General features: G+C 43.2%; 1 protein-coding gene across 1 annotated transcript in view; it reads left to right on the top strand.

Moving 5' to 3' along the window:
- The window catches only part of MCHR2 (melanin concentrating hormone receptor 2), a 73,164-nt gene that overhangs the window by 21,855 nt on the left and 25,601 nt on the right, over positions 1 to 25,708 (top strand). Inside the window, exons 2-3 of the mRNA XM_045011676.1 lie at positions 4,785 to 4,992; positions 17,338 to 17,547. Of these exons, the coding sequence (XP_044867611.1) occupies positions 4,811 to 4,992; positions 17,338 to 17,547 (392 nt within the window). The 5' untranslated portion in view covers positions 4,785 to 4,810. The remainder of the gene's footprint in view (positions 1 to 4,784; positions 4,993 to 17,337; positions 17,548 to 25,708) is intronic.

Raw genomic sequence — 25,708 nt, 5'->3', positions numbered from 1 at the left:
GCATTGTTACTTTCAGCACACACATATGAAATCAAATATCGGAAATCCACTCTACACGGCAATGCAGATGGCCTCTCAAGGTTGCCTTTGCCGGTCAAACATCAAGATAGTGCCCAAAAGGAAATCTTCTACTTTGAACAGGTAGAGAATACACCCATCACTGCTACTCAGATAAAGAAGGCAACTCGCGTTGACCCAGTATTGTCCCAAGTTATGGACCTGGTGATGCATGGAAAATCTCGACAAACCTCTCCGGTCTCATCTGACCTTATTCCCTACATGTCCAAGCGGACGGAGTTATCGGTCCAGTCTGGTTGTTTGTTGTGGGGAAGACGTGTCATTATTCCACCACCACTGAGATCACAGATGTTAGAACAGCTACATTCCGGTCACTGTGGAATAGTGCGCATGAAGGAAATTGCACGAAGCTATTTTTGGTGGCCTGGATTGGACAGCGCTATTGAAGAGAAGGCAAAAGCTTGTATGTCATGTCAGGGTGTGAGGAATGCACCCCAGTGGGCACCCCTACACCCATGGGACTGGCCTGAAAACCCGTGGCAACATATTCACGTTGACTTTGCTGGCCCCCTTGAAGGTAGCATGTTCTTGGTGGCAATAGATGCCCACTCTAAATGGCCAGAAGTCTCTATAATGCAGTCCACTTCTGCAGAGAGTACTATCCAAAAACTACGAGGACTCTTTAGTCGTTTTGGTCTGCCAGAACAACTTGTGAGCGACAACGGACCGCAGTTCGTTTCTCAGGAGTTTCAAAATTTTATGAAGGCAAATGGGATACACCACATCACGTCAGCACCATATCATCCATCCACCAACGGATTAGCTGAAAGATTTGTGCAGACAATGAAAAACGCTTTGAAATCAGCAAGGGGACAATACTCCATTCAAAAGCATCTGGATACCTTTTTACTTTCCTACAGAAACACACCTCATGCTACGACCCACGCATCTCCGGCCTTTCTAATGATGGGACGACAGCTGCGCACTTGCTTTGATCTGCTGAAACCTTCTGAACCCCGACAAATTGTGCAACATCAGCAGCAATATCAAGTCATCAGACGGGCACCCAGAGCAAAAGACCGAACCTTTAGCCTGGGACAGCCAGTTTTGGCTCGGAATTATACTTCCAGAGCTAAATGGGTCCCGGCCACAGTCATCACTCAAACAGGACCTGTTTCCTACACAGTCCGGACTGCAGAGAATCTTACCTGGCGGCGACATGTAGATCAGCTGTTGCCAGGTCATGCCAGTCCTCCGGACCCATCTGCAGTTGAGGGGTCTGACTTCACCTCTTCTGGTGAGGCACCGAATCACGAGTCACCTGTTTCTGACTGTTCTCCTCCATTACTGCCGGCGGCTGAGATACCCCTTTGCCCAGCACGAGCTGATACCACCTCCTCACCCGTTCGTGCTGCGGACCCTGAGCCCCTAGTGCTTTCGGGTGCAATAACACCAGAAGTTCGCCGTAATCCACCTAGAGACAGAAGGCCTCCTCATCGGCTGGATCTTTAGCTAGGGTGAACCCACGGTTATGGGGCAAAATAATCCCCAGGGTTTAGCCGAGAATGGAGGCAGTCTACCCTCCTTTTCTAGTCTAGTGTGTGTTTTATTTAGGGGATGTTCTTATTGGGGGGGAGGAATATGTTGTGTATTTGGTTGTCATGGTTTTTGTTGCTATGGCAACTGAGTTAGATTATTATGGATTAGCTCAGCCAGCTTCAGCCGGCTGAGTGAGTTCTCTGAGTCTGTAAATAAAATGGTGGTTTTGTTAGCTGTCTGCTGTCAGGCCTCAAGTGATTTCTTCTTAAACCGGCTGCCTCCAAGGATATAACAACTAGCAACCTCACTCCAAGACCTGGCAAACTTGTGCCAGCATCGGGCTATTTAGGGCACTGCTGTTAGCTGCCTCTTCCTGGTCACAGACTCACAGCAAAGTTGCAAAATACACAGTCTTGGCTGGCTAAGCCAGACTCATTTTAAACAGGAGGGAAAGGGGGAGAGAGATAGGAAAGAGAAGAAATAAGGTAGGGAAGGAAAAGGACACCTGGGGGGGCAGACGTAGCCTCACATCCCAGCTGGCATTCGAGATTTAGCGGAGACTGGCAGAGATGGTGATGTCATCTGTCTCCCTCTCTCTGGCTCGGTGTGGTCAGCACATCTTTCAGGATTAGTATCGAAGAAGGCCTGGGATCCCAGAATATGATGGGGGTAGCAGCAATGATGGTAAAACTCACTCCAGTAGCCATTTTTTTGTCCCCAATGTTTCTTTAAGGACCCCAAAAGGGAGTGGTGAGTGGAACAGTCCATCTCCTCATTATTTTGTCCACCAGTTACGTCTAGTTTCCAACACACCAATTTGGAGTTATTGGTTTCTGGTTCCACGCTTCTCTTGTTTACCAACGATGATCTTAATACAGACCTTGAATTATATCAGTAGATCTTTTTGTATGAATTAATTTAGTCCATCTACATTTATTATCATAGCTTATTGTGGATCTTATGAACTTTTCACATACTTTTTACAGTTGAGCTCACAGTTAGGGTAAATTTGTAATCCACATATTACCACATGGTGAGGAGTGGGCTTATTCATGATTTTTAAATGCTTGAAGTTGGTAGTACTACATAAAAAGCATTTTATAGTGGAGACACAAAACTAGAATTAATGCAAAGAGAAAATTGAAAAAAAACCAATCAAACTAGGAATTCAGAATTAGGACTGAAAGCTCAACATTAACTGTATCCCCCTTGTTCTTCTGCCTTTCAAAAAGGTTGTTCTTTGTAGCATTCTAAATTGTTTGTTAAATAATGTGATTTATAATTTCATACAAACCAGAATTGTTTCTAGAACCTTGCACACAGTGGATTACACTGTCATACACCTACTGAGCAATCGTCAAATCTTCATAGTCTCAAAATCTGACCCTCTGATGAACTTCTGCATTTCACACCTAGGCCTCCCCAGAAGTCGAGATTAGTTCGGGATGGTTTTCCAACTCAGGGACATCTATATTCCTTCCACACAGAGCTGTCAGGCAAAGGTCTCAGAGGCAGAATTGAGCCCAGAAATATTTCTGACACCACACAATGGCTTCCACTTTGACAGTGGTATTTCTTTGAAGTTATTTCCCTGACTCTTCCCCTTCACTCCTCTGAGGCACCCTTAGAGACAAAGAGATAGCGTTTGTCCCCTTACTGTGACCGGGACATCACAGGGCTAGATCTTGTGTAGCTGCTCCCTAGCCACTTGCTCTGAGTGACCAGGTACTGCTGTTTATCCTCCAGAAAGGGGTATGCCCTGATCCCGGCTTACAGTCTGTTGGTACAGATTGGACAGTTTTCAGAAGGGGACTCCTGCAGTCTAGTTTCAAAACAACTACTCCTAGTGAAAAACCTCTCCTTGTTACCCTACAGAATCAGAAGGTTTACCCCACAGAACTCAGACTCACTCATTATTTTTACTTGCAATTATGTTAGTGTTAAAATGTGAGAGACTATGGATTGTGAATGAATTCAATGTGGGTTATTGTTAACATTTCCAATAATAATAATAATTAATAATAATAACAACAACAACACCTTGTCTCCAGCAGTTCTCACTGCTGGGATTTTTTTTTAAATGGAATTGTTCTGCTAAATGTCTCCTTTAGGCTATAACTTTCCAAGGTTCATCCCCTTCACTCCCTCAGGGTGTGCGGCTGACAGCTTTGTGAGGACAGAATATAGATCTCTTCAGGCTGATCCTGTTTCAGTCTCTAAAACACCCTGAGGCAAACCCACTACACCAAACTCTGCAGAATTCATGAATCCTCCATCCCCTCTGCACAAATCCTGCCAAACTCCCCAAGTACCTCAAAGCCACTATTCTCCTTTGAACCACATCAGACAGAACACATACATTTTCTTTATAACCCTCTTTGCATTGTTTTCATATCATTTTTGACAACCTGCTCCCTTAAGCTAGAAGGCATCCTTACAAATTAAACATCCCTCTTCAGCAGCAAAAACAGCCAAAGTGCATCATTGTCTCTTAGCCCAGGCCACAGGCAGCAATCCACTTCACTTCTGAAATCACTTTCCTCGTCTCTCAGTGAAATGGGAAATATCCCAGAATTTACATTCCAAGCACCAGAAAAATCACATAATCTATGGAGAATTTGGCTAGACAAATTGACTGGAAATAAGGTATACACTTTTAACAGTGAAAGCAATTAACCATTGGAATAACTTACCGTACATCTTCTAATTTTGAGGAGTCTCAATTTTTGGGTACACAAGGTGAGATAATATCTGGAGATTGATTCTTGGAAGCACTAATCACCCTCAACACCAAATGAACTCCAACTGAGAGGCTGAGCACCTCTGAAAATCAGGCCCTGATTGACTCAAGTGGGGCACTCAAAATTAGAGATCCCTTTTGAAAATTTGGGCCTAAGTGACTTATTCAACATTTCATAAATCTGTGGGAGATCAAGAAATAGATGCCCAGGGGATTTCCATGGTTGGAATGAATGCTGTGACCTAAAATGACCCATTAAAAAAGTTCTGTATATTTTAATATAGATACAAAACATGTCCCAGATTTTTTAAAGCAATACTATCTAAGGCTGTTGAGTTCATGAATGAACTCAAACAACCACTTGGAAGATTTTATTCATGAAATTCAAACTGTAATTAAAAATCATGTATCCCAAGCTACTGTGCTTGACTAATGAAACATTCAAATTGTAAATCTATGAATAATTTATTTTCTGTTACTGTTACAGATTTAAGGCTCTAACGTCTCTGAAGAATGAATGAAATCCAGCCTTCCTGTTGGAATAGCACACCTGTCTTGTTCAACAAATCTTGGAGTGGAGGGCATTACTACCAAGTGATCAGTGCAGCAGAAACAATCATCCTTCCCTCTCTAATTGGGATTATCTGCTCAATGGGATTAGTTGGCAATATCCTCATTGTGTTCACTATAGTAAGGTATGGAATTTAGCATGTGTGCTGCTGTAAACAAATCATTTGAATACATTGAGGAATGGAATGTCCAGCAAAGACTAGTACAATAAATAATTCATGGTCTATGTAGCCATTTTGATACACAGTTCTGCCTAACCAAATTTGGGCCATAATTCAAGAAAGCACTTAAACATATGATTAGGTCCCTCCCTTCACAGAGAAGCACTTAAACACATGCTTCACTTCAAGCACATGTTTACTGAGTTCAGTGGGACTTAAAAGCACACATGTAAGCTTTCTTCCTCAATAGGGATGCTTTTTTTGAATTGAGAGTTTAGAAACTGATTCACTGAATTCAGTGGCAAAATTCCCATTGACTTGGATAGCGTAGAGCCTTAAGCTTCACCTTCCCTCTCTGCTAACAATGCAGTTTGATCCAGTTAATCATTCTGAGTCAGGAGAGAAAATGCTAATCCACGCAAGAGATTTGCTACTCTGTGACATTCAGACAAAAAAATATAAATGCAAACATCTGACCCTTGCATACATATTATGTTTTCTTACTCAGACATCCATATTGGAAGCCAAGTGACCTATTTTGAGACTTTTTAAAGTAATATTTTTAAAGTAATTCTATAAAAACAAAAACAAATTAAACATTCTCCATTTTCTGTCTTGAAAACAGTGTCTCTACCTAAACTTATTTTTTATATCAGACTGCTATCTACACTCTCCTGGTTAGTAGTAATGGCCTCCCAGAATTTCATCACTTTCCCCAGCATGACCCTCTACTCCCAGTAACAGGAACTTCTGTGCCAGTTGAGGATTCTCTTGCATCTTTAAGTTTGCTTTGCTATGATCTAGCAATGTCAAACAGACTTCTTGGACCTCGGGATCTGGCCCAATTATCAATTATAGTTTTGTACAACAAGAAAATATATTTAATCTCCTGATTCTACCAACAGTTTTATAGTGAGACTCAACTGCATGATTTCACCACAGAATTGAAAGACATGTTTAATCAGAAGCTGATTTGATCTAAGCACCCGTAAATTATTATAAACATGATAGACTAAGGTTAATACATGTCAGCATCAGCAGGATTTAATAAATGAACTCTGTCCATAGACACAGTGAACTTTAAGGGGGAAGATTTCCAATGACACAAAAAGGAATTAGGCATCTAATAGCCTGTTCTGCCTTTGAAAATCTCCCTTTGATGCACTAAGGGCTTGGCTACACTTACAAATTTGCAGCGCTGCAGCAGGGTGTGAAAACACACCCTCTCCAGCGCTGCAAATTGCGGCGCTGCAAAGCGCCAGTGTGGTCAAAGCCCCAGCGCTGGGAGCGTGGCTCCCAGCGCTGTCCGTTATTCCCCACAGGGAGGTGGAGTACGGACAGCGCTGGGAGAGCTTTCTCCCAGCGCTGGCGCTTTGACTACACTTAGCGCTTCAAAGCGCTGCCGCAGCAGCGCTTTGAAGCGCTAAGTGTAGCCACAGCCTAAGACTACAAGGCTACATTCATAAAGGAGCTTAGGTGTGGTGACATTGACTGCATTTTAGGCACCTAGAAAATCACTGGGATTTACAAACCCTGAGTTTGGCACCTGGGCTCCCTATACAATAAATGGGGAGAGATAGATGCCTCAGAATGAGATTCACAGAAGCCAACACGCTAGGTGGGGAGACACCTAAGCTAGCCAATGGGAGATGCCAACGTGAGGGCTGTGTCCTAAGTCCTGTCTCTACTACCCCTGAGGGGAATATTCTACTCACTGGGCGATGGAATATTCTGATGTGGGACTCACTCAGTCTCTTCTGAGAAAGCTGGTCTACTATGAATAACTAATGAAAGGCTCACTAGGCCAAAGAGAGGTGACTCTGTAGCCTGGTGATTAACACACTCACCCGGGATATGGGCGAGCCAGTCCACCTGCTCCAATGACTTTAAATTATGTAGTCACAGTGGAAGAACTTCAGCAGGAGAGACTGAGGGATGCCAACAACAGAATGTCCCATAGCTCAGGGGTTGAAGCACTCTTCTGAGAAATGGCAGTGCCTAGTTCAAATTCTTTCTCCCCCTCAGGCAGAGGGAGGATTGGAACCAGGGGTCTCCCGTGGCCCAGGTGAGTACCTTATCATTGGGCTAAAAGTTATGAGGGAGGCCCTCCTCCCACCACTGTTTTGTGTAAGTTCACTTATAGCTGCCTGTGACAAGGTGCACTCACCACTGTGGCGCCTCCTGCTAGTTGTTCTGGAGATTAGCTCTGCCCACCAGTGCACCCTCATCTGCTGATGTCTTGCTGCCGTCACTTCTGCTCCAGGACCCACATCACTCCCAGGACCGTGATGTCTTCTTCAGGACACAGCATTGCAGCTGTGCTGTGCTCTGTAATCCCCCTTCCAGGGGAATGTCCTGCAGTCTGATGGTCCAGCCACTTCCTCAGTGGTGGTGAGAGGGGGACCCAGGCCCACCCACTACTCCAGGTCCTGGCCCAGGGACCTTGTAGATGGTAGCCATGTGCTGCGTCCCCTCCAACCTCTCAGTCTACTTCCCTGGGTAGCTTCCCCACAGCCCCAGCATCTTCTACGCCCTTATCTCAGGGCCTAAACATGCCAGTTTTAGCAGTCATCCAGGAGCTTGCTCTCACTCCCCTGACCCCACCCAGCACTGCTATGTCCAGAGTGCTAGTTTTCTTCCTCCTCTAAGGCAGCCCATCCTCTCTCCTCCAACTCTAGGAAACTACTGCCTCTGCTCTGCCCTACAGCTCTTTTTATATGGGCCTACTCAACCCTGATTAGCTGCTCCTCACAACCCCTTTCCTATTGGCTGCTTTCTGTGCAGCTTCCCCAGGGCTCCCTTAATCCTTTACTGGCCAGTGTGGGGTGGATGCCCCATCACAGGACCCAATCCAATAAGCAAGCTCTGAGCATCCTTACCAAATTGAGCCCCTCCAGGTAGGTGGAGAAAAGCCTGGTCAGGGGCTGCATTGCGCATGCACAGAAGCAGAAACATAGGTCCCTAGAGAACTTTGACTGCAAAAATTTAGATGCCAAGTGAGGTTAGATGCCTACAGAGTTCAGCAGCAGCTGAGCAGAGGTTCTGTGAAGCCCAGTGGGGCCTGATTCTGGGACTTAGGCAACTACAATGGCAGTTAAGTGCCTAAGTCCTTTAGTGAATCTAGCCCCAAATGTCTAATGTACTGTAGAAGTTGGCACCAAAACCAGCTCCCGATCTTTGTGGAGAAGACCAAGGAGTTTGTATGGGCTGGAAGTAAGAGTAATATGTCTGTGAAAATGAATGAATGGATATAAAGGAAGAGAATATTCATTGAGCTTTTAAAATTCATAATATAGTCTCTGAAATATTATAATAAAAAAAAACTAAAAAGGAACAAAGGGTTTTTTTCCCCCCTCTTGAAAGGCCTTTGGCATGAATAACAAGATGAGGCAGAAGAGAATAGAGACAGACAGTGACATTAAAAACTCAATGTTGTAATTATTGACAGTGAATGTGCTAGATAAGCAAACAGAAGAGATTACTCTACACTGCAAAATGAAGGGGGAGGGATAGCTCAGTGGTTTAAGCATTGGCCTGGTTAAACCCCAGGTTATAAATTCAATCCTTAAGGGGGCTACTTAGGAATCTAGAGCAAAATCAGTACATGGTCCTGCAAATGAAGGCAGGGGGCTGGACTTAATGACCTTTCAGGATCTCTTCCAGCTCTATGAGATAGGTCTATCTCCATGCAGTCTTTTTTTTTTTTCCTTTTTAAGGACTATATAAAATGTTCACCTTTTGCTGAAAAGATCTGCTTCCAATATGTATCAGGTCATATCTTCTTTCTTACTGAATACATTTTTTTTACTATTTTTTCTTCCATAAGCATCAGAGTCAACTGCTGAAATAGAAGGTGGATTCTGTCCCTGCTATTATGTCATCAACAGGATTATTAACCAAGTTCCAGTTGCAGAATTTTTATTAATAGTGATAAAAGATCCAGAAAGAATCCTGTGCTTTCAGATTGCAGTTTGAGCTTGCAGGATTGGCAGTTAGAAAATACTTATTTTTATGTGCAAATAAAGCTGATTTGATCAGGACTCTATAATGGGCCCCTATGATGCGATTTTTAAAAGCTCCCCAAAAATGCACTTTGGGCAAAATTCATCCATATGCAGAAGGTCAGCACTAAAGTCCCATTTGAGCCCTACTAAATGGCTCATTGACCTTTTCCTGGCCTTCTGAAAATGAGTAGATTTCACCCACAGGGAAGGGAGAGTAGAGTTTCTCTATACCCAAGTACAAAGAAGCAATACAGAACATGCTAAGAAAGGTTGAGAAGGGAGGAAGGGCAAAATTATGCAGATGTCACTTCGGGTATGCGAAGTGTGATCCTGGACTGTTTTGCTGTATGTTCTCTGCTCAGATGGAAGAGAGATGTGCACAATTCCTCTGCACCAAGAAAGAACTGGAAAGTATAGTCTGTTTTTCCTGTTTCTCCCTTAGACTGATTTCAGAAATGGAAGCAATAATAATGTTGGAGGCTTAGAATTCCTCATATATTGCATCAATATTGGAACCATTAGGTATCTATAAATGATGTTTTCTGGTTTGACTGAGATTCAGTTAATTTTGGTCTGTAACCAATCCCTAGAGAGATTTCGTTGTGTGTTTGTGTATGCAATGGTTTAGATCAGGGGTCGGCAACCTACGGCACGTGTGCCAAAGGTGGCACACAAGCTGATTTTTGATGGCAAGAGGGGCGGGCTGAGCCGCTTAGTCCGCCGCCGCTCTGGGGTTCCTGCTGCTGGCCCTTTTCCAGCTGGGGTCCCACCCCTGCTCCCACTCAGCACCCGCTGCTGGCCTGGGCGAAGGAACCCCAGGCTGGCAGTGGGCTGAGACCAGGGCTGGCAGGAGCCGGCAGCCGAAACCCCAGAGCAGCGGCAGGCTGAGACACTCAACCCACCACCACTCTGGGGTTTCCACCGCCGGCTCCTGCCAGCCGGGGTCCCACCACCGGTCCCACTCAGTGCCCACTGCTGGCCTGGGGTTCCTTCCCAGGCTGGCAGCGGGCTGAGACCCCAGCTGGCAGAAGCCAGCTGTGGAAACCCCAGAGCAGCAGCAGGCTGAGCTTCTCAGCCCGTCGCCACTCTGGGGTTCCCGCTGCTGGCCCCTTGCCAGCTGGGGTCCCACTCAGCACCCGCTGCTGGCCTGGGGGAAGGAACCCCAGGCTGGTAGCGCACTGAGACCCCAGCTGGCAGGAGCCGGCAGCTGAAACCCCACAGCGGGGGCAGGTGGAGATGCTCAGTCCACTGCTGAAACCCCAGAGTTGGGCGGGCTGACCCACTCAGCCCACCGCTGCTCTGGGGTTCCAGCTGCTGGCCCCTTGCCAGCCGGGGTCCTGCCGCCGGTTCCGCTCACCTTGCTTCCAGTTGGAGTTCCAGCGCAGGCCCCCTGCCAGACAGGGTCCAGGCCTCCAGCCTTGCTCAGCCCTACCAGCCGCCAGCTCCACTCACCTCAGCTGCCGATCTGGGGTTCCATACAGTTAACAACTGATCATTCAGAAGCCTATGTGCAGCTTAAAGTATCTAAATAGGTGCCATCAGACACTGGAAAACTCAGCAAGGAAAAGCAAGGGCAAGGATCACACTAAACTAATAAGATCTGCATTTTAATTTAATTTTAAATAAAGCTTCTGAAACATTTTGAAAACCTTGTTTACTTTACATATAACAGTAGTTTGGTTATATATTATAGACTTATAGAGAGACCTTCTAAAAATGTTAAAATGTATTACTGGCATGCGAAGCCTTAAATTAGAGTGTATATATGAAGACTCAGCACACCACTGCTGAAAGGTTGCTGACCCCTCATATAGATCATCTGTCTGGTCTTTAAGCTGAGAGGAGCCACTGATTGGGAGCAAATCCTTTTGAGATTCAAAACATCTGCTGAGATCTCAAGGTGCTAGTTAGTGCAGGCGCTTGGACTGGAATAGGATGAATTATGATTTGTGACAGCACACAGTGCACTTCCCAGGTCCCCCAAAGTTGTTATTGAAATGACAATTAGTGTATGAATTATTGCAATATCAGTTCAAAGTACTATTTAACACTCCTTTTTGTAAGAGAATTGGGATCAGTCTTTCAAATCCCTTCCTCATTAGTGTGACTGGGAGGAAGAGTGTTAGCTAGAAGACTGAACTAGCTAGAGAAATGACACATTTACGAAATCTGTAGAACTGAAATCTTGATTATTTAAGTTATCTCTCATGGGGCTATATGAATGTGTCAATTATTGAACAGCAAATTGCCCATATGGCTTATCATGGCTTGGGGAAAAAGCTCTGATTGTCAATGTAATTTCTGTGGCCTTAGCAATTGCTGAAAGAGTTTTAAACTCAATAGAGGAAAAGGAAACATAACTGAAAAGAGAGAAAGAGGGTTTGCAATCAAGTCTATAGGCTGCATTTTTGATGGTGTTTCATTGATATCATAAATCCATGGTACCCATGCATCTTGAATACTACATTAAGTTCTGCTCACCCCATGTCAAAAATGATATATTAGAATTGGAAAAAGTGCAGACAATGGCAACAAAAATTATTAGGGGTATGGAACAGCTTCCGTATGAGGAGAGATTAAAAAGATTGGAACTGTACAGCTTAGAGAAGAGATGACTGAAGGAGGGCATAATAGAGGCTGATATAATCATGAATAATATGGAGAAAATGAATAGGGAAGTATTATTTAGCCCTTCACATAACACAAGAATTAAGGATAAGCCAATGAAATTAATAGGCAGTAGATTTTAAACAAACAAAAGGAAATACTTCTTCATACAATGCCGTGTCAACCTGTGGAACTCATTGCCATGGGATGTTGTAAAGGCCAAATGTATAACTGGGTTAAAAAAAGAATTAGATAGAATCATAGAACCATAGGGTTAGAATGGACCACAAGAGTCATTTCCTCCACAGCAGATTGGCCCTGGAGGTTTTTCGCCTTCCTCTGCAGCATGGGGCACGGGTCACTTGCTGGAGGATTCTCTGCAGCTTGAGGTTTTCAAACTACAATTTGAGGACTTCAGTAACTCAGACATAGGCTAAGGGTTTGCTACAGGAATGGGTGGGTGAGATTCTGTGGCCTGCATTGTGCAGGGGGTCAGACTAGATGATCATAATGGTCCCTTCTGACCTTAAAGTCTATGAGTCTATGATCAAAGGGGTAGCCGTGTTAGTCTGGATCTGTAAAAGCAGCAAAGAGGCCTGTGGCACCTTATAGACTAACAGACGTTTTGGAGCATGAGCTTTCGTGGGTGAATACCCACTTCGTCGGATGAGTCTATGAGTCATCTAATCTAACCACCTACCAAAATGCAGAATTTGTTCCTAGAGGATAGATCCATCAATGGCTATTAACTAAGATGATCAGGGACACAGTCCAATGCTGCAGGTGTTCCTAAACCTCCAACTGCCAGAAGCTGGGACTGGATGACAGGGGATGAATCACATGAAATTGCCCTGTTCTGTTCATTCCCTTTGAAGTATCTGGCATTGGGAACTATCAGAAGACAGGATCCTGGGCTAGATGGACCACTGGTCTGACCCAATATGGCCGTTCTTATGTTCTTATGATAGGGGTAGAAATGGTGGTGTTGATGGATTATAAACAAAATTTCTTAAATAAAATATAGGTAAACTGTAACCAATACATTGGTATTAAAATGATTTAGGCAATAACGTGTATCAAATGGGTCTCTACTTCAATATTGTGGCAGCTCTGACAAACTACAGGAATTTTCAGTATCTAGAGAGAGCTGTGCAAAATTCAGCATGCAAATAAACTCGCTCCCCCATCCTTTGTACCCTCCCATCCTCTGGTCTCTAATTAAATATGCATAGATCCTTGTACCTTGCACATACAGCATGGAAGAAAGCATGTCATCTCTCCCACAACAATTACTGTGTTCTCAGTATGAGGGGTGTTCTTTGTCTTACACTCGGTCCCAGGCTTCAACCCTCTCTGACAATTCCATGTTGATGCTAACAGCGGGGGGGGGGGGGGGGGGCCCCAAACAGAAACAGAGACATATTTTCAAAACATCCAGAGGAAATATTTGCACTTGAAAGATTCACATCTTTTAGTTTCGTGTATTCAAGATCTTGTCTCTTGCTCTTCAGTTGCACTGACTCTAATAGTGCTTCAGTTGCCTTGGGATGCTTGCTACACATTCTTTGCTGATTATTGTAACATAAAATTTGACAGAGTAGAGAATTTGAGCTTCCAAATGTAAGTTCAGAAATGCCTGTCAGGCTCTCTCCCGTTATTATGCATGAAGCAGTGCACAAAAGCCCTACAACAAGGAAAAACCGAATTTCACCTTTCTGGTAAACATGTTTACATGCAACATACAAAAGATTTATTTTATCTGGAAAGTCTGAGTGTTTAAACATAATAGCACCACTGGATGCCTGAAGAGCAACAGGGGGTTTTCTGGAGATCTTCTAGGCTCTTTCAGCATAGGCAAGGTTATAGGCTGTTTGTCTATAAACATGGGAGAAAAGAACAAACAAACACAAACAAGCATCTCCACATGCTCCAGTTATCAGTGCCAGCAAACAAACATTATAGCTTTGTACCTCTGTTTTTTCCACATCACAGCCAGATGAGGTAGAAGCATACTTCATTACTTATTAGAGTTGTGTGAAACAACCATTTATGTCTAGCTGGCTCCATTGAGCTATAATTTGTGTCTTTGGAAATACTCTTATTTCATACATTTGAGGACTTAGTGGCTGCAGTACAAATAAGAAGAAACTTGGGACACTGTTTGTGTGGGTGTTATTAATATTATTTGTGAAGTGCCAATAGTGTGGTCAGTGTGCTGAATGCAGTATGCGCAAGTGGGAATGGAATTTTCTTGCCTGCAGATATGCCTTCTTACCTTTTGTGTCTTTCAGTGAGATTGACACATAAGCCTCTACCCTCTACTGGAAAGTAGGCTGAAAAGGAATACTATAGGCACCCACTGCTTTCAGAAAACCTTTTGAGACTGTATTGGGTTGTCTGTTCTTTGTTGGGGAGAAAATATACTCATAATATGGCCCTGATGCTACAAAGCACTTTAACACGTTTCACTTTAAGCATGCAAGAAACCCAGTGGGACTGTTCTCGCCAGCTGCAGTCAGTGGGTCTATTATTTACATGCACCACGCCCACACACCCCTCTCTCACACATACACTCTCCCCACAGCCCACAACTGAGGGCTGTGCTGAGCTAGGAACTTAATTTTTGTAAAGGTCCGGATCCTCATCCTCCAGTGAGGAGTTCACTAATTTACACCACCTGAGCATATAACCCACTGTCTGCAGATATCATTGAACACACAAAAGCTGTGCTATAGGAACCTAATTACATTTGCAAAGTCAAGCACTCACAAGTTAGAAAATGCCAGTATTAAGGCTGCCTGTGCAACCTTAATTCAGCCCCTTTATGCATATGAATTATGATACAGTCTTTAATTACATGATCGCACATAATTTTTTCCACACAACCCCTGCCTCCTTCCATGAATAGGATGGACAGTGCTCACTGAATGAGCAGCTCTTCAATATTTTCTTTTCTCTGGATTGTACAGTGCATGGCCCCAGGGCTTTCTTTACTGCACACTATTCAAACCCTGATCCAAAGATGGAATTATTAATTTCCTCATGGGCTTTTATTATTAATTATTATTTGTATTATCATAGCCGTAGAGCCCCAATCATAAACTGGAACTGGGACTCCATTGTGTTAGGTACTGTACTCATCACTATAATATCTGAGTGCCTCACAAACATTAATTATTATTTTTTCACCTTGTGAGATGAGATGGTGGTATTATCCCCATTTTACAGACAGAGAACTAAGGCACAGAGATTAAGGACAATTGGGTGCCCAATTTAAGACGCCTGATTTTCCAACATCTCACGGCACTATCTAGCACTTTATATATTCAAGAACAGCTCTCATTGATTTCACTTGCAGCTGAGAGTGTTTAGCCCTTCTGCAAATCAGACCCCAGGCTATCAACTTGGGCATCCAGAAAAGAGGAACACACAACTAATAACCACCTGTGAAGAGTTTGGTTTAAGTAACTTGTCTAACATCGCACAAGAACTCTGTGGCAGAGACAGGAATAGAATCCAATTCTCCAAGGCAGTATTCAGCTGCCTTAACCAGGAGACAATCCTTTCTCTCCTCCAATCCCTTTCCTGCCTCTTTTGCTACACAACTTCCAACTGCGGCAATAAATAAGGCAGAGGTCCTAGAGACAACACTCTCCTTCAGTACATGACCCTGACTCACTCCTCGAAGCAGCAATACGGTGGAAAAATAATATGTGATCGTGTAATTATAGATTTCAGAGTAGCAGCCGTATTAGTCTGTATCCGCAAAAAGAACAGGAGTACTTGTGGCACCTTAGAGACTAACAAATTTATTTGAGCATAAGCTTTTGTGGGCTACAGCCCACTTCTTCGGATGCATGGAATGGAACATATATTGAAGAGATATATATACACATACAGAGAGCATGAAAAGGGCAACTCTAAGAGGCCAATTAAGTAAGGGAAAAAAAAACTTTTGAAGTGATATATGTGTATATATATCTCCTCAATATATGCATCCTAAGAAGTGGGCTGTAGCCCATGAAAGCTTATGCTCAAATAAATTTGTTAGTCTCTAAGGTGCCACAAGTACTCCTGTTCTTTTTGTAATTATAGACTGCATCATAATGCGTTTGCATGGGAGGTGGAGCAAATAAAGTTTATATAAGTAACCTTAATTCTGGTATTTTGCAACTTTTGAGTGCTTGACTCTGCAACCTTAATAATGCTCTTTTAACACAGTTTAACATTTGTGTAATATATTTAAAAAATGCTAATATAGGTCACCAGCCATAGAATAAAGAAGCTACCATTGAAGATGAATACATTATATGATAATCCCTCTGGGAATGAGCAGGGACATCTTTGCTAGTTGAGCCAGAAGAAGATAAGGTACAGGAAAGGGCAACAAAAACGACTAGAGGTATGGAACAGCTTCCTTATAAGGAGACTGGGAATTTTCAGCTTGGAAAAGAGGCAACTAAGGGAAGATATGATGGAGATCTATAAAATCATGACTGGTGTGAAGAAAGTATTATTTACTCCTTCTCATAATGCAGGAACTAGGGATCACCAAATGAAATTAATAGGCAGCAGGTTTAAAACAAACAAAAGGAAGTATTTCTTCACACCATGCACAGTCAACCTGTGGAACTCCTTGCCAAGACTATACAAGGGTTCAAAAAAGAACTAGATAAGTTCATGGGGTATAGGTCCATCAATGGCTATTAGCCAGAATGGGCAAAGGATGCAAAACCATGCTCTGAAGTGTCCCTAGCCTGTGTTTGCCAGAAGCTGGGAATGGGCGACAGGGGATGGATCACTTGATGATTAACCTGTTCCCTTCATTCCCTCTGGGGAACCTGGCATTGGTCATTGTTGGAAGACAGGATACTGGGCTGGATGGACCAGTGATCTGACACAGTATGTCCGTTCTTATGTTCTTATATAATGGGACATGGAAGGATGCATTTATGATAACTAACAAGTTGAGGCATTATGAGGGCATATGGTCAAAACAAACAATACAACCATTTAAATTCAAAGTACCAAAATTCACTGTCCTCTCTCATTCCTCTTGTCCCCATTATTTCCATTCTCTCTTTTAGGTAAGCAAACAAACAAATCTTGCCATGTCTCACATCCCCTTGCAGCCCTGTTAGCAAAGGAGATTCCTCTCATTCTCAGATATATAATTATACACTTTTCTTGATCTGAGGAGATATGTTCAGCATTTGTAAGTTTGCTACTTGCTTCAAGTGTGGTGGCTTGCATGGAAAACATTTTGCTGAGGGACTACTGAAACTCATTTTCACCTGTGATCTAAACTACAACTAGAACCCAGACCATCGGAGGTGGCCGATTAATGTATTAGGGCCAGATTTGTAAAAAGTGCTGAAAGCTGCAGAGAGGTACCCAGCGGGATTTTCAGAATTGCCCCTTTAAAAATCTAGCCCTTGGTTCACTGCATCATCTAGTACCCAGGTCAGAGGGCCTGAGTCTCGCCTCTCACTTACAGTAGCTTTACCTCATGGCGCTCCATCAACTACAGTGGAAGTATTGAGAGTGGAGAATCAGGCCCAGAGATTTTTTAAATTTTTATGAATTTTTTGAAAGAGAAGTTTGGGTTACCCAGGTGGGCATTGAAAACTAAACAGCATTAGCTCAGCAACATTGATGTTGACTATGTCAAGTAATCTGTTTTCCCCATTTATTTCAGGTCTAGAAAGAAAAACATTCCAGATATCTATATCTGCAATCTGGCTGTAGCAGATTTGGTTCATATCATTGGCATGCCCTTTCTCATTCATCAGTGGGCCCACGGAGGAGAGTGGGTGTTTGGCAGCCCTCTATGTACCATCATTACATCCTTAGACACATGCAACCAGTTTGCATGCAGCGCTATTATGACAGTCATGAGTTTGGACAGGTACGTGGTTTAATCTAAATATATCCTAATTCTGTACAACAAATGCAACACTATTTTAATGTCATGTTTAAAAAGAGCTTTTCACAAATCCATCTTTATTAATTCGAGAATAAGAAATGTTATCTTTTCTGCAGGTGTTAGTTTACAAACAGTATGAATACCCTTTTCTTGCTATTTTAGGCCCCAGGTTAGCGAGGTACTTGAACACATGCCTAATTTTAAGCATGGAAGCAATCTCATTGACTTCAGTGGAACTATCTTGGGGTTAAAGTTAAGCACATGCTTATGCAGCTTGCTGCATTGGGGGTGCAGATTATATTAATAGTCAATTTCCCAAAGAAACTATATATATTTTAATGATTATAGTGTAATAATAATAAAAATGGCTTCATGGTGAACTACAGAAGCCTTGATTTTAAAATAAAACAGTGACAAATAGTATATCTGTTTACATTATTTCTGAAAACCATTTTTCTTATTGAAATTCAGTGACAGTATTGACTGTACAACAGGAGTCTCAACTTTAATCATGTCAACAAGTTCCAAAAGCAGTTTTTGTGTGGTTCGGATCTTAAAGAGAGGTGTGATCATGGACAGGAAGGGCAAGTGTACAGTGAACCCAGGATGCTTTTACAAGTGTGGTGGAAAGCGTGAACAAAAATAATACCACCACCAATTCAGGAATAGAAGGAAAGCATTAAGGAAATGTTAAAGAGAGATATGAGTTAGGATAATAAGAGGTGAGGGGTAGAAAGATTGATTTGTAAGATGTTGCTATGAAAGGTGCCAACTAAAACCATGGGCGTGGATTATATCATCAGAGGAGAATAAAGAGAGGACTAAGGATAGAAATTTGAAGGTATATCAATGGAGAATAAAATAGAAAAATGAAATCTAGAAACAGCTTTAAAAGTAGGTAACTACAGCCAGTTTTTCGTGGGCTAGATAAGTGTATTAACATTAGACGTAGCAATTGAATGACAAGGAATTGAATAAAAAAAATGAGAAAATGATAATTGTCGCTCAAATCCAGTTTTTAAGGTAGGGACCTGGCAGAGCTGCCAACAGGGGGCGCAAAAGGGGCAGCGACGTTAAAGCGCTGCCGTGGCAAAGGGCCCTGTTTAAAGCACTGCCATATCAGCGCTTTAATGTCATTACCTCTTTTGCGCCCCCCAGACCACCGACGGGGCGGGGCGGGGAGAGGGAAGGGAGCAACTGCCCTGTGGCTGGTGATTTAAAAGGGCCCGGGGCTCAGGCTGCTGCTACTGCAGCAGCGGCTGGAGCCCTGGGCTCTTTAAATCACCGCTGGAGACCCGGGCAGTGTGGGCCAGGCAGCGCAGATGGGCTGGCTGGAGGACGCTGATCCCCGGCCCTGCCCCTTCTGCCCGAGGCCCTGCCCCTTGGGGGGCAGAGTCAGCCCCCATACTGGCAAGAGCTCAATTTTACTTTCACCCCGTCTGTGTGGCCACTTCAAAACAAAAGTTGAGCACGTTGGCTACCAGATCCTTATTTGTATCTGTCACCTTGCTGGATAATATTATTTTCCCTAGCAGTGGTCCTTCATGAGTTACATTAGAGAGCCATCCAGTCATGGCATTGATATCATAGCCTTTACACCCTGAAAAACAACTTTATATATGAGTGCTTCAAGAAGTGACATAAACAACTGCCTCTCCATGGTTAGCTGGAAATTGCATGGGCTGCCTAGCAGGGTTTGCCTTTCATTTACTTGATTTAATATTTAATAATAAATCATTTAAGCAAAACTCTAAAAACTACTTGGGTTGCTAATGCATATTGTCATTTACAACAAGGTTTCCCACAGTGACACTGAGGCATTTGTGCTGCTTAATATAGATTAATGTTGATGTCACAAACAACATTAAGTACGTAAAACAAAGCTGAAGTCGTGGCAGCAGAACTTTAGTCTGTTGCTAAAGGGACACATCCTCAGGAACAACTCACAGCTCCTGTCCTTCTAGTGGAGGAGGAGACACACATCGGAACTTATTCTGATGTCCTTTAAATCAAAGTAAATCCACTGAAGTCAGTGGAGTTACATCAGTTATGTACACAAGTTATGTTGACTCAGCTGCATCACTGAGAGATGTGAACAATCCATGCCCCTGAGTGACAAAGTTAAGATGACCCAACCCCCAGTGTAGACAGCACTATGTTGATGGAAGCAGCTGCTATAGCAGTTTAATTGAAGACATAGCCTTACTCTGCTCCCAGTCAGGGCTGGCTCCAGCCACCAGTGAAGGAAGCAGGTGCCTGAGGCGGCCAATAGAAAGGGGTGGCACTCCATCCAGTATTGGGGCGGCACGTCCAGGTCTTCAGCAGCACTTCTGCGGCGGGTCCTTCACCCCATCTCTTCTTCTTTGGCGGCACTTCAGCGGGAGCTCAACCATTTTGTTTTTGTTTTTCTCTGGGGGCGGCAAAAAAGCTGGAGCTGGCCCTGCTCCCAGCGAAGGAAGGGTCAAACCTCCAATTCACTGAAATATGAGCAGGATCCAACGTATACAATCGAAATCCATCAAGTAATAAACCAGGAACTGGGGACACTAAATTAGAATTGCAGACTCAATGACATTTGAGTAGTGTTAACAGAAAAGCATCTTGAAACTTCACATTACAGTTATACTGAGTTAGTTTAATCTTTCTGATAACCAAGGGTTAGTGGCAAAATGAGTTCTTTCAGTTACATTCTTATCTCACGGGATTTCTTTTAAGATAATGAAATGAATTTTAACACGTTTTCTTTTGCAAAAGTCTGATTTGAAAATGTTTTAACACACCAGAGCATGATAGACGATATAAATCCCAGAGGTTAAATTCAGGTATCAAAACCTCATATAGTCATTCTCAATTTTTTTCTATCTGCCAGACAGAAATGTGCAGATAATCCAAAAACTACCGCCCGCCTCTCCCTATGGGGCAAAAAGCCTCCTTGCTTTATATTTTTATTAGTATTCAAAAAATATATTTTAGTAAATTAAATGTGTCCATAAAACTAAAATATCCTAGTCAAGAACTGAGCAAAACTAATCACTGTGAGCCTGACTCTACTTTTACATCAGTTTACACTGGTTCCACTCTACTGTCTTCAGTAGACTTATTCCTGATTTGCACTGGACTATGTGAGACTGGAATCAGGCCCTCAGTTACAAAACTGTTAGAGTTAGGCCTCAGCCATGGGGATCAGATCCAGATGTCTGTGGTCCTGCTAAAGTCAGCAGCAAAGGTCCTATTGATTTCAGTGGGTCCAGCAGGATGAGACACTTTAGATTCAGATCTAAATCTGAGCTTCCCTAGAGTCTGGTGTTCACATTAAGGCCCATTATAGAGCTAGTCCTGAGCCACAGGAGCGCCGCCAGTTTTTTTGGCGCCCTAGACGGCGGAAGGTCCCGCCCTCAAAATGGCGCCCCGACAGAGGCGGCAGAAGGTCCCACCCCCGAAATACCGACGACGACCAGGGCAGCCAAAGATCCAGCCGCTGCGGTCACTGCCCCCCAAATGTTAGTGCTCTAGGCGACCGCCTAGGTTGCCTAATGGGTTGTGCCAGCCCTGCTGAGCCATGAAGCTGAGTTTGTGATGTAAATACATATCCAAACATGCCTGATGTTCAGTGGAACAAAAATTGGTCCAGTATTCCAGTTCAGGCAGATCTCTAATCTCTACATAAGAACATAAGAATGGCCATATTGGGTCAGACCAAAGGTCCATCTAGCTCACTATCCTGTCTACCAACAGTGGCCAGTGCCAGGTGTTTCAGAGGGAATGAGCAGAATAGGCAACCATCAAGTGTTCCATCCCCTGTTTCCATGCCAGCATTCCTGATTAAACTCTCCGTTATACTCAGTTCAGTTTGAAAGAAGGCAAGTTCAGCATCTTAAATTTATCTACTATATAATAACTACATATTAAAAATTAAACACATCTAGGACTTAAAATGTTATATTATTGGGGAGACCAGATACTCCCTCTGCAGAATGGCAAGAACAGAAGTAAACATGGAGAAAAAAGGCAAAGGGGCTGTAAGCTATGAGGCATATCTCCCCTAACTTAACACACTCAGGGTATGGCTACACTTGCAGCTGTTCAGCGCTGGGAATTACAGCTGTCTTCGTACAACTGTGTAGGGAAAGCGCTGGAGTGTGGCCACACTGACAGCTACCAGCGCTGCAGTGTGGCCACATTTGCAGCATTTGCAGCGCTGTTGGGAGTGGTGCATTATGGGCAGCTATCCCAGCATTCAAGTGGCTGCAACATGCTTTTCAAAAGAGGAGCGTGAGGTGGAGTGTGACAGGGAGCGTGGGGGAGACAGAGAGAGTGGATTTTTGGAGCTGACACTGTGTGAGCTCCCTGCCTTGCAAGTTCTAAGGACTGGAAGATACACAGCACCAACCTTCAATCATTTTAAAAGTTTGGACCCCTTCCCCCACCCCTCTCTTATTCAGACCAGATAAGCAGCTGCTCCAAAACGGACTCCCCCCCTCCCCGCCGTGTTGCTTCTCTCCTCAAGCAAACACTAGCTGTGAACATTCCAAAAGAATCCCCCTGCCTGCCTCTGCTGGAGCAAACAGTAGCTGTGTTTGTTTTTTAGATAAGCAGCTCCGGGAGCCCGGAGTTCACAACAAAACAGCAGAGTGGCTGAACAGGCATTCTGGGATACCTCCGAATACCTCGGAGGCCAATTACAGCACTTTTGGTGGCCACACTTGTGGAGCAGCGCTGCATCACCAGCGCTGCAATCCTTATACCCCAGGCAGAGCAGGAGTACAGCCAGCGCTGCAGCCAGGGAGATGCAGCGCTGTATGTGCCTTGCAAGTGTGGACGGTGACTAAGTTGCAGCGCTGTAAACCCACCACCAGCGCTGCAACTCTCCAGTGTAGCCAAGCCCTCAGAGCTGTCTGTGGCCCGCATGTATGAATGTTCAATGGAAATGGAGGAGAGAGGTATGCAGCCAGCTGCAGCAGGAGAATGCAGCTGCTCTAACATGCTGTGCTTTCTTCAGTAGGCATTTGAGAAGCTTCCCCATAACACTGAAGGTAACATAGCACTAGAGGTTTGCCACCTTGTTAAGGTTGGCAAGGGTTTCCACAGTTGAGGAGGACCCCCCCCCCCCAAAAAAAGCGTTGGTGAAAGGGAGGAAGAATCTTGAGAATGACTTCTTCATTGCTCGTCCTGAAGTGGAGCTCAGCCAGAGATGTTAGTACTGGGCAATGCATTCTCCCAGGATGGGACATCAGGGCTGTTCTGAGCCTATCCTAACACACCCTTCCCAGGAGCTCGACTGACAGTACAATTAGATTAGATGGAGTCTGGCTCCTTTTCTAGCAGTGTACACTGAATGTGAATTGCAGACAAAACTGAAATCAGTGAGAAAAGCAGCATGCACAGACATACTACAGAAAAGAAAACTATGTTAAAGCCAAGGAAGTGAATAAATATTTCAGCCCAGATTCATTCTTGTTGCTACAGGAAGGGATAAGTTACACCTTCCTGCACCAGCCTGAACTCATGCCCTTCAGGGTAAGTTTGATTCACACCAAGGAAAGGAACTGCTGGTGCATACCCTGAGCCAAATCTAGCCACATGAGCATCATAGAATATCAGGGTTGGAAGGGACCTCAAGAGATCATCTAGTCCAGCCCCCTGCTCAAAGCAGGACCAATCCCCAACTAAATCATCCCAGACAGGGCTTTGTCAAGCCTGACCTTAAAAAACTTCTAAGGAAGGAGATTTCACCACCTCCCTAGGTAACCCATTCCAGTGCTTCACCACCCTCCTGGTGAAAAAGCTTTTCCTAATATCCAACCTAAGTCCCCCCCCACACACACACACTGCAACTTGAGACCATTAGTCCTTGTTCAGAGGATATACTCATGTCAGTCAATTTAGTGATTTCCCTTCTCATGCTAGATTTCATTTTATCAGCTTTGAGTTCTGCATTGATGAGTTCACGGAATGAGAACTAGAAAATTTAATGAATTTAGAAACACAGGGCAGGAATGCCTAAAAATGCCTAAACAAGTAATTAAATGATTCAGAAATAAAGTCATCATAAAACATGTAAAGCAATAAAAACACCGAAGGGCCAGATTGTGATATCCTTATTCACATCAAATAGTTCATTGCCCCAGGATTAATCATATTGAAATCAATGAGATTACTGTTGGCATAAGGTACTACTCAGTCTGAGTAAGGTATTGCTATCTAAATAATTGTCAACCTGATTTGCCTGTTTAAATGTCCAGTAAATCAACTTCAGGTCTTATGGTATAGTGTATTTGGCTGATCTCTTTTTCTATAACTCAGGTGGAAAAGTGATGGGCCAATCTCAAAAGCTTTAGCATTGGCATTCCAGTCTAATAAGCACCCAGAACTCTGGTGGCGTCTCTAAATCAGAGTTTACAAAACTGGGATGAGATTCATAGGAGAACAGGCTTCTCCATAAGACTCTGTATTGCCAGTTTTGATCCTAAAGATTCATGGGCCCAAAATAAAGAGGATGGGGTTCTTACTTCATCCAAACTGGTTCCCCAGTTCTAAAAAGGCTCTAGAATAATAATACTGATATACTTTGCACTTATGTAACACTTTTCATACAAAGATCTCAAAGCACTATACAAAAGGTGGATAAATATTATTAGTCCCATTTGACAAGTTGGGCACTTGAAACACAGAGAGGTTGTATGTCCAAGGTCATACAGACTCAGCAGCAGAACTGAGATTAGACCGAGGTCTCCTTGCTCCCAGTCCATTGCTCAGCCAGAAATCTCATTTTGCCCTAAGCTGCCTTATGCCTCTCTGGTCAGGTAAAGAGACATTAAAGTGGATGTAAATATAATTTATTCCACTTCAAAGCCCCTTTACACTGCCCTTTGTGCAAATGAAAATTCCCCTCCCTACCATGAATAAAATTGTATTAAATGTTTAGATAGCAGACATTCACCTTTGAACTGCTTCAGAATTCTTCATCTTGGATTGAAAAAAAAACCTGTATGCTAAAATTAAGAAAATATAGTATAAGCTTTTTAAAAGCAATATCAGGGAGCGCTCAAATTTGCAAATACATATTTTCTTCACTTTTTATTTTGCCTTCACTCTTAAAATGAAACTCCATTCTCTATTCAAACATACAGTACATAGTAGAGAAAGGGTAGTGTATGTTCATAGAATTCAAAGTCAGAAAGGGCCATTAGATCATCTAATCTGACCTCCTGTATATCACAGACTATTAAATTTCACTTAGTTGCCCCGTACTGAGCCCAGAAACTTGTGTTTGGCTAATGCATATCTTCCAGAAAGGCATCCAGTCTTGATCTGAAGAACACAAAAGATGGAGAATCCACCATGTCCCTTGGGAGTTTGCAGTCTGAATCACCCTCACTACCATTTTCCAGTTTAAATTTGTCTGTCTTCACCTGCCAGCTATTGGTCTTGTTAGGGTGACAGGTTTCAGAGTGGTAGCCGTGTTAGTCTGTATCAGCAAAACCAAACTCCTTGTTGGTCTTGTTCTGCTTTTCTCCACTAGATTTAAGAGTCCTTTAGTATCCAGTATTTTATCCCCGTGAAAGTGTAATCAAGTCATCTCTCAATCTTCTTTTTTATAAGCTCAAAAGGTTGCTAAACTTGCATTGCTCCTCTCTACGGTCTCAAGAATCCATTTCTTCCAAACAATAGTTTCATTGGTTAAAGAAAATTACAGAGTAACGATCTGCAAGTTTACTATAGATGCACCTGCACATTATCGTCTTTTCTAATTTAAAGCCACCTTAGAAGTAAAAGATTCATAGGCATTTACAAATCAAAGACTGTTGCATTAATTCAGTCTGTGGCGCAATGATGCTCTCCATCTCAGAATATACTGCAGATGTTTCCAAAAATTTAGACTGGAGCATGTGTGCTATAAAAAAATAGATGACTAATAAAAAGAATAGAAATAATGTATTTTCATAAACAGGAATCACTTTCAAAACTCATTTATTATGATTATATCATCATTATCTAGCACTACAGATGTACATAGAATCATAGAATCATAGAATTCAAGATCAGAAGGGACCATTATGATTATCTAGTCTGACCTCCTGCAAGATGCAGGCCACATAAGCCGATCCACCCACTCCTGAACTAATTCTCTCCCTTGACTCTG

Source organism: Mauremys mutica, chromosome 3 (genome assembly GCF_020497125.1).
Source record: "Mauremys mutica isolate MM-2020 ecotype Southern chromosome 3, ASM2049712v1, whole genome shotgun sequence".
Lineage (NCBI taxonomy): Eukaryota > Metazoa > Chordata > Testudines > Geoemydidae > Mauremys > Mauremys mutica.
The sequence above is the reverse complement of the archived record's forward strand: the minus strand, read 5'-3'. Positions and strand labels throughout refer to the sequence as shown.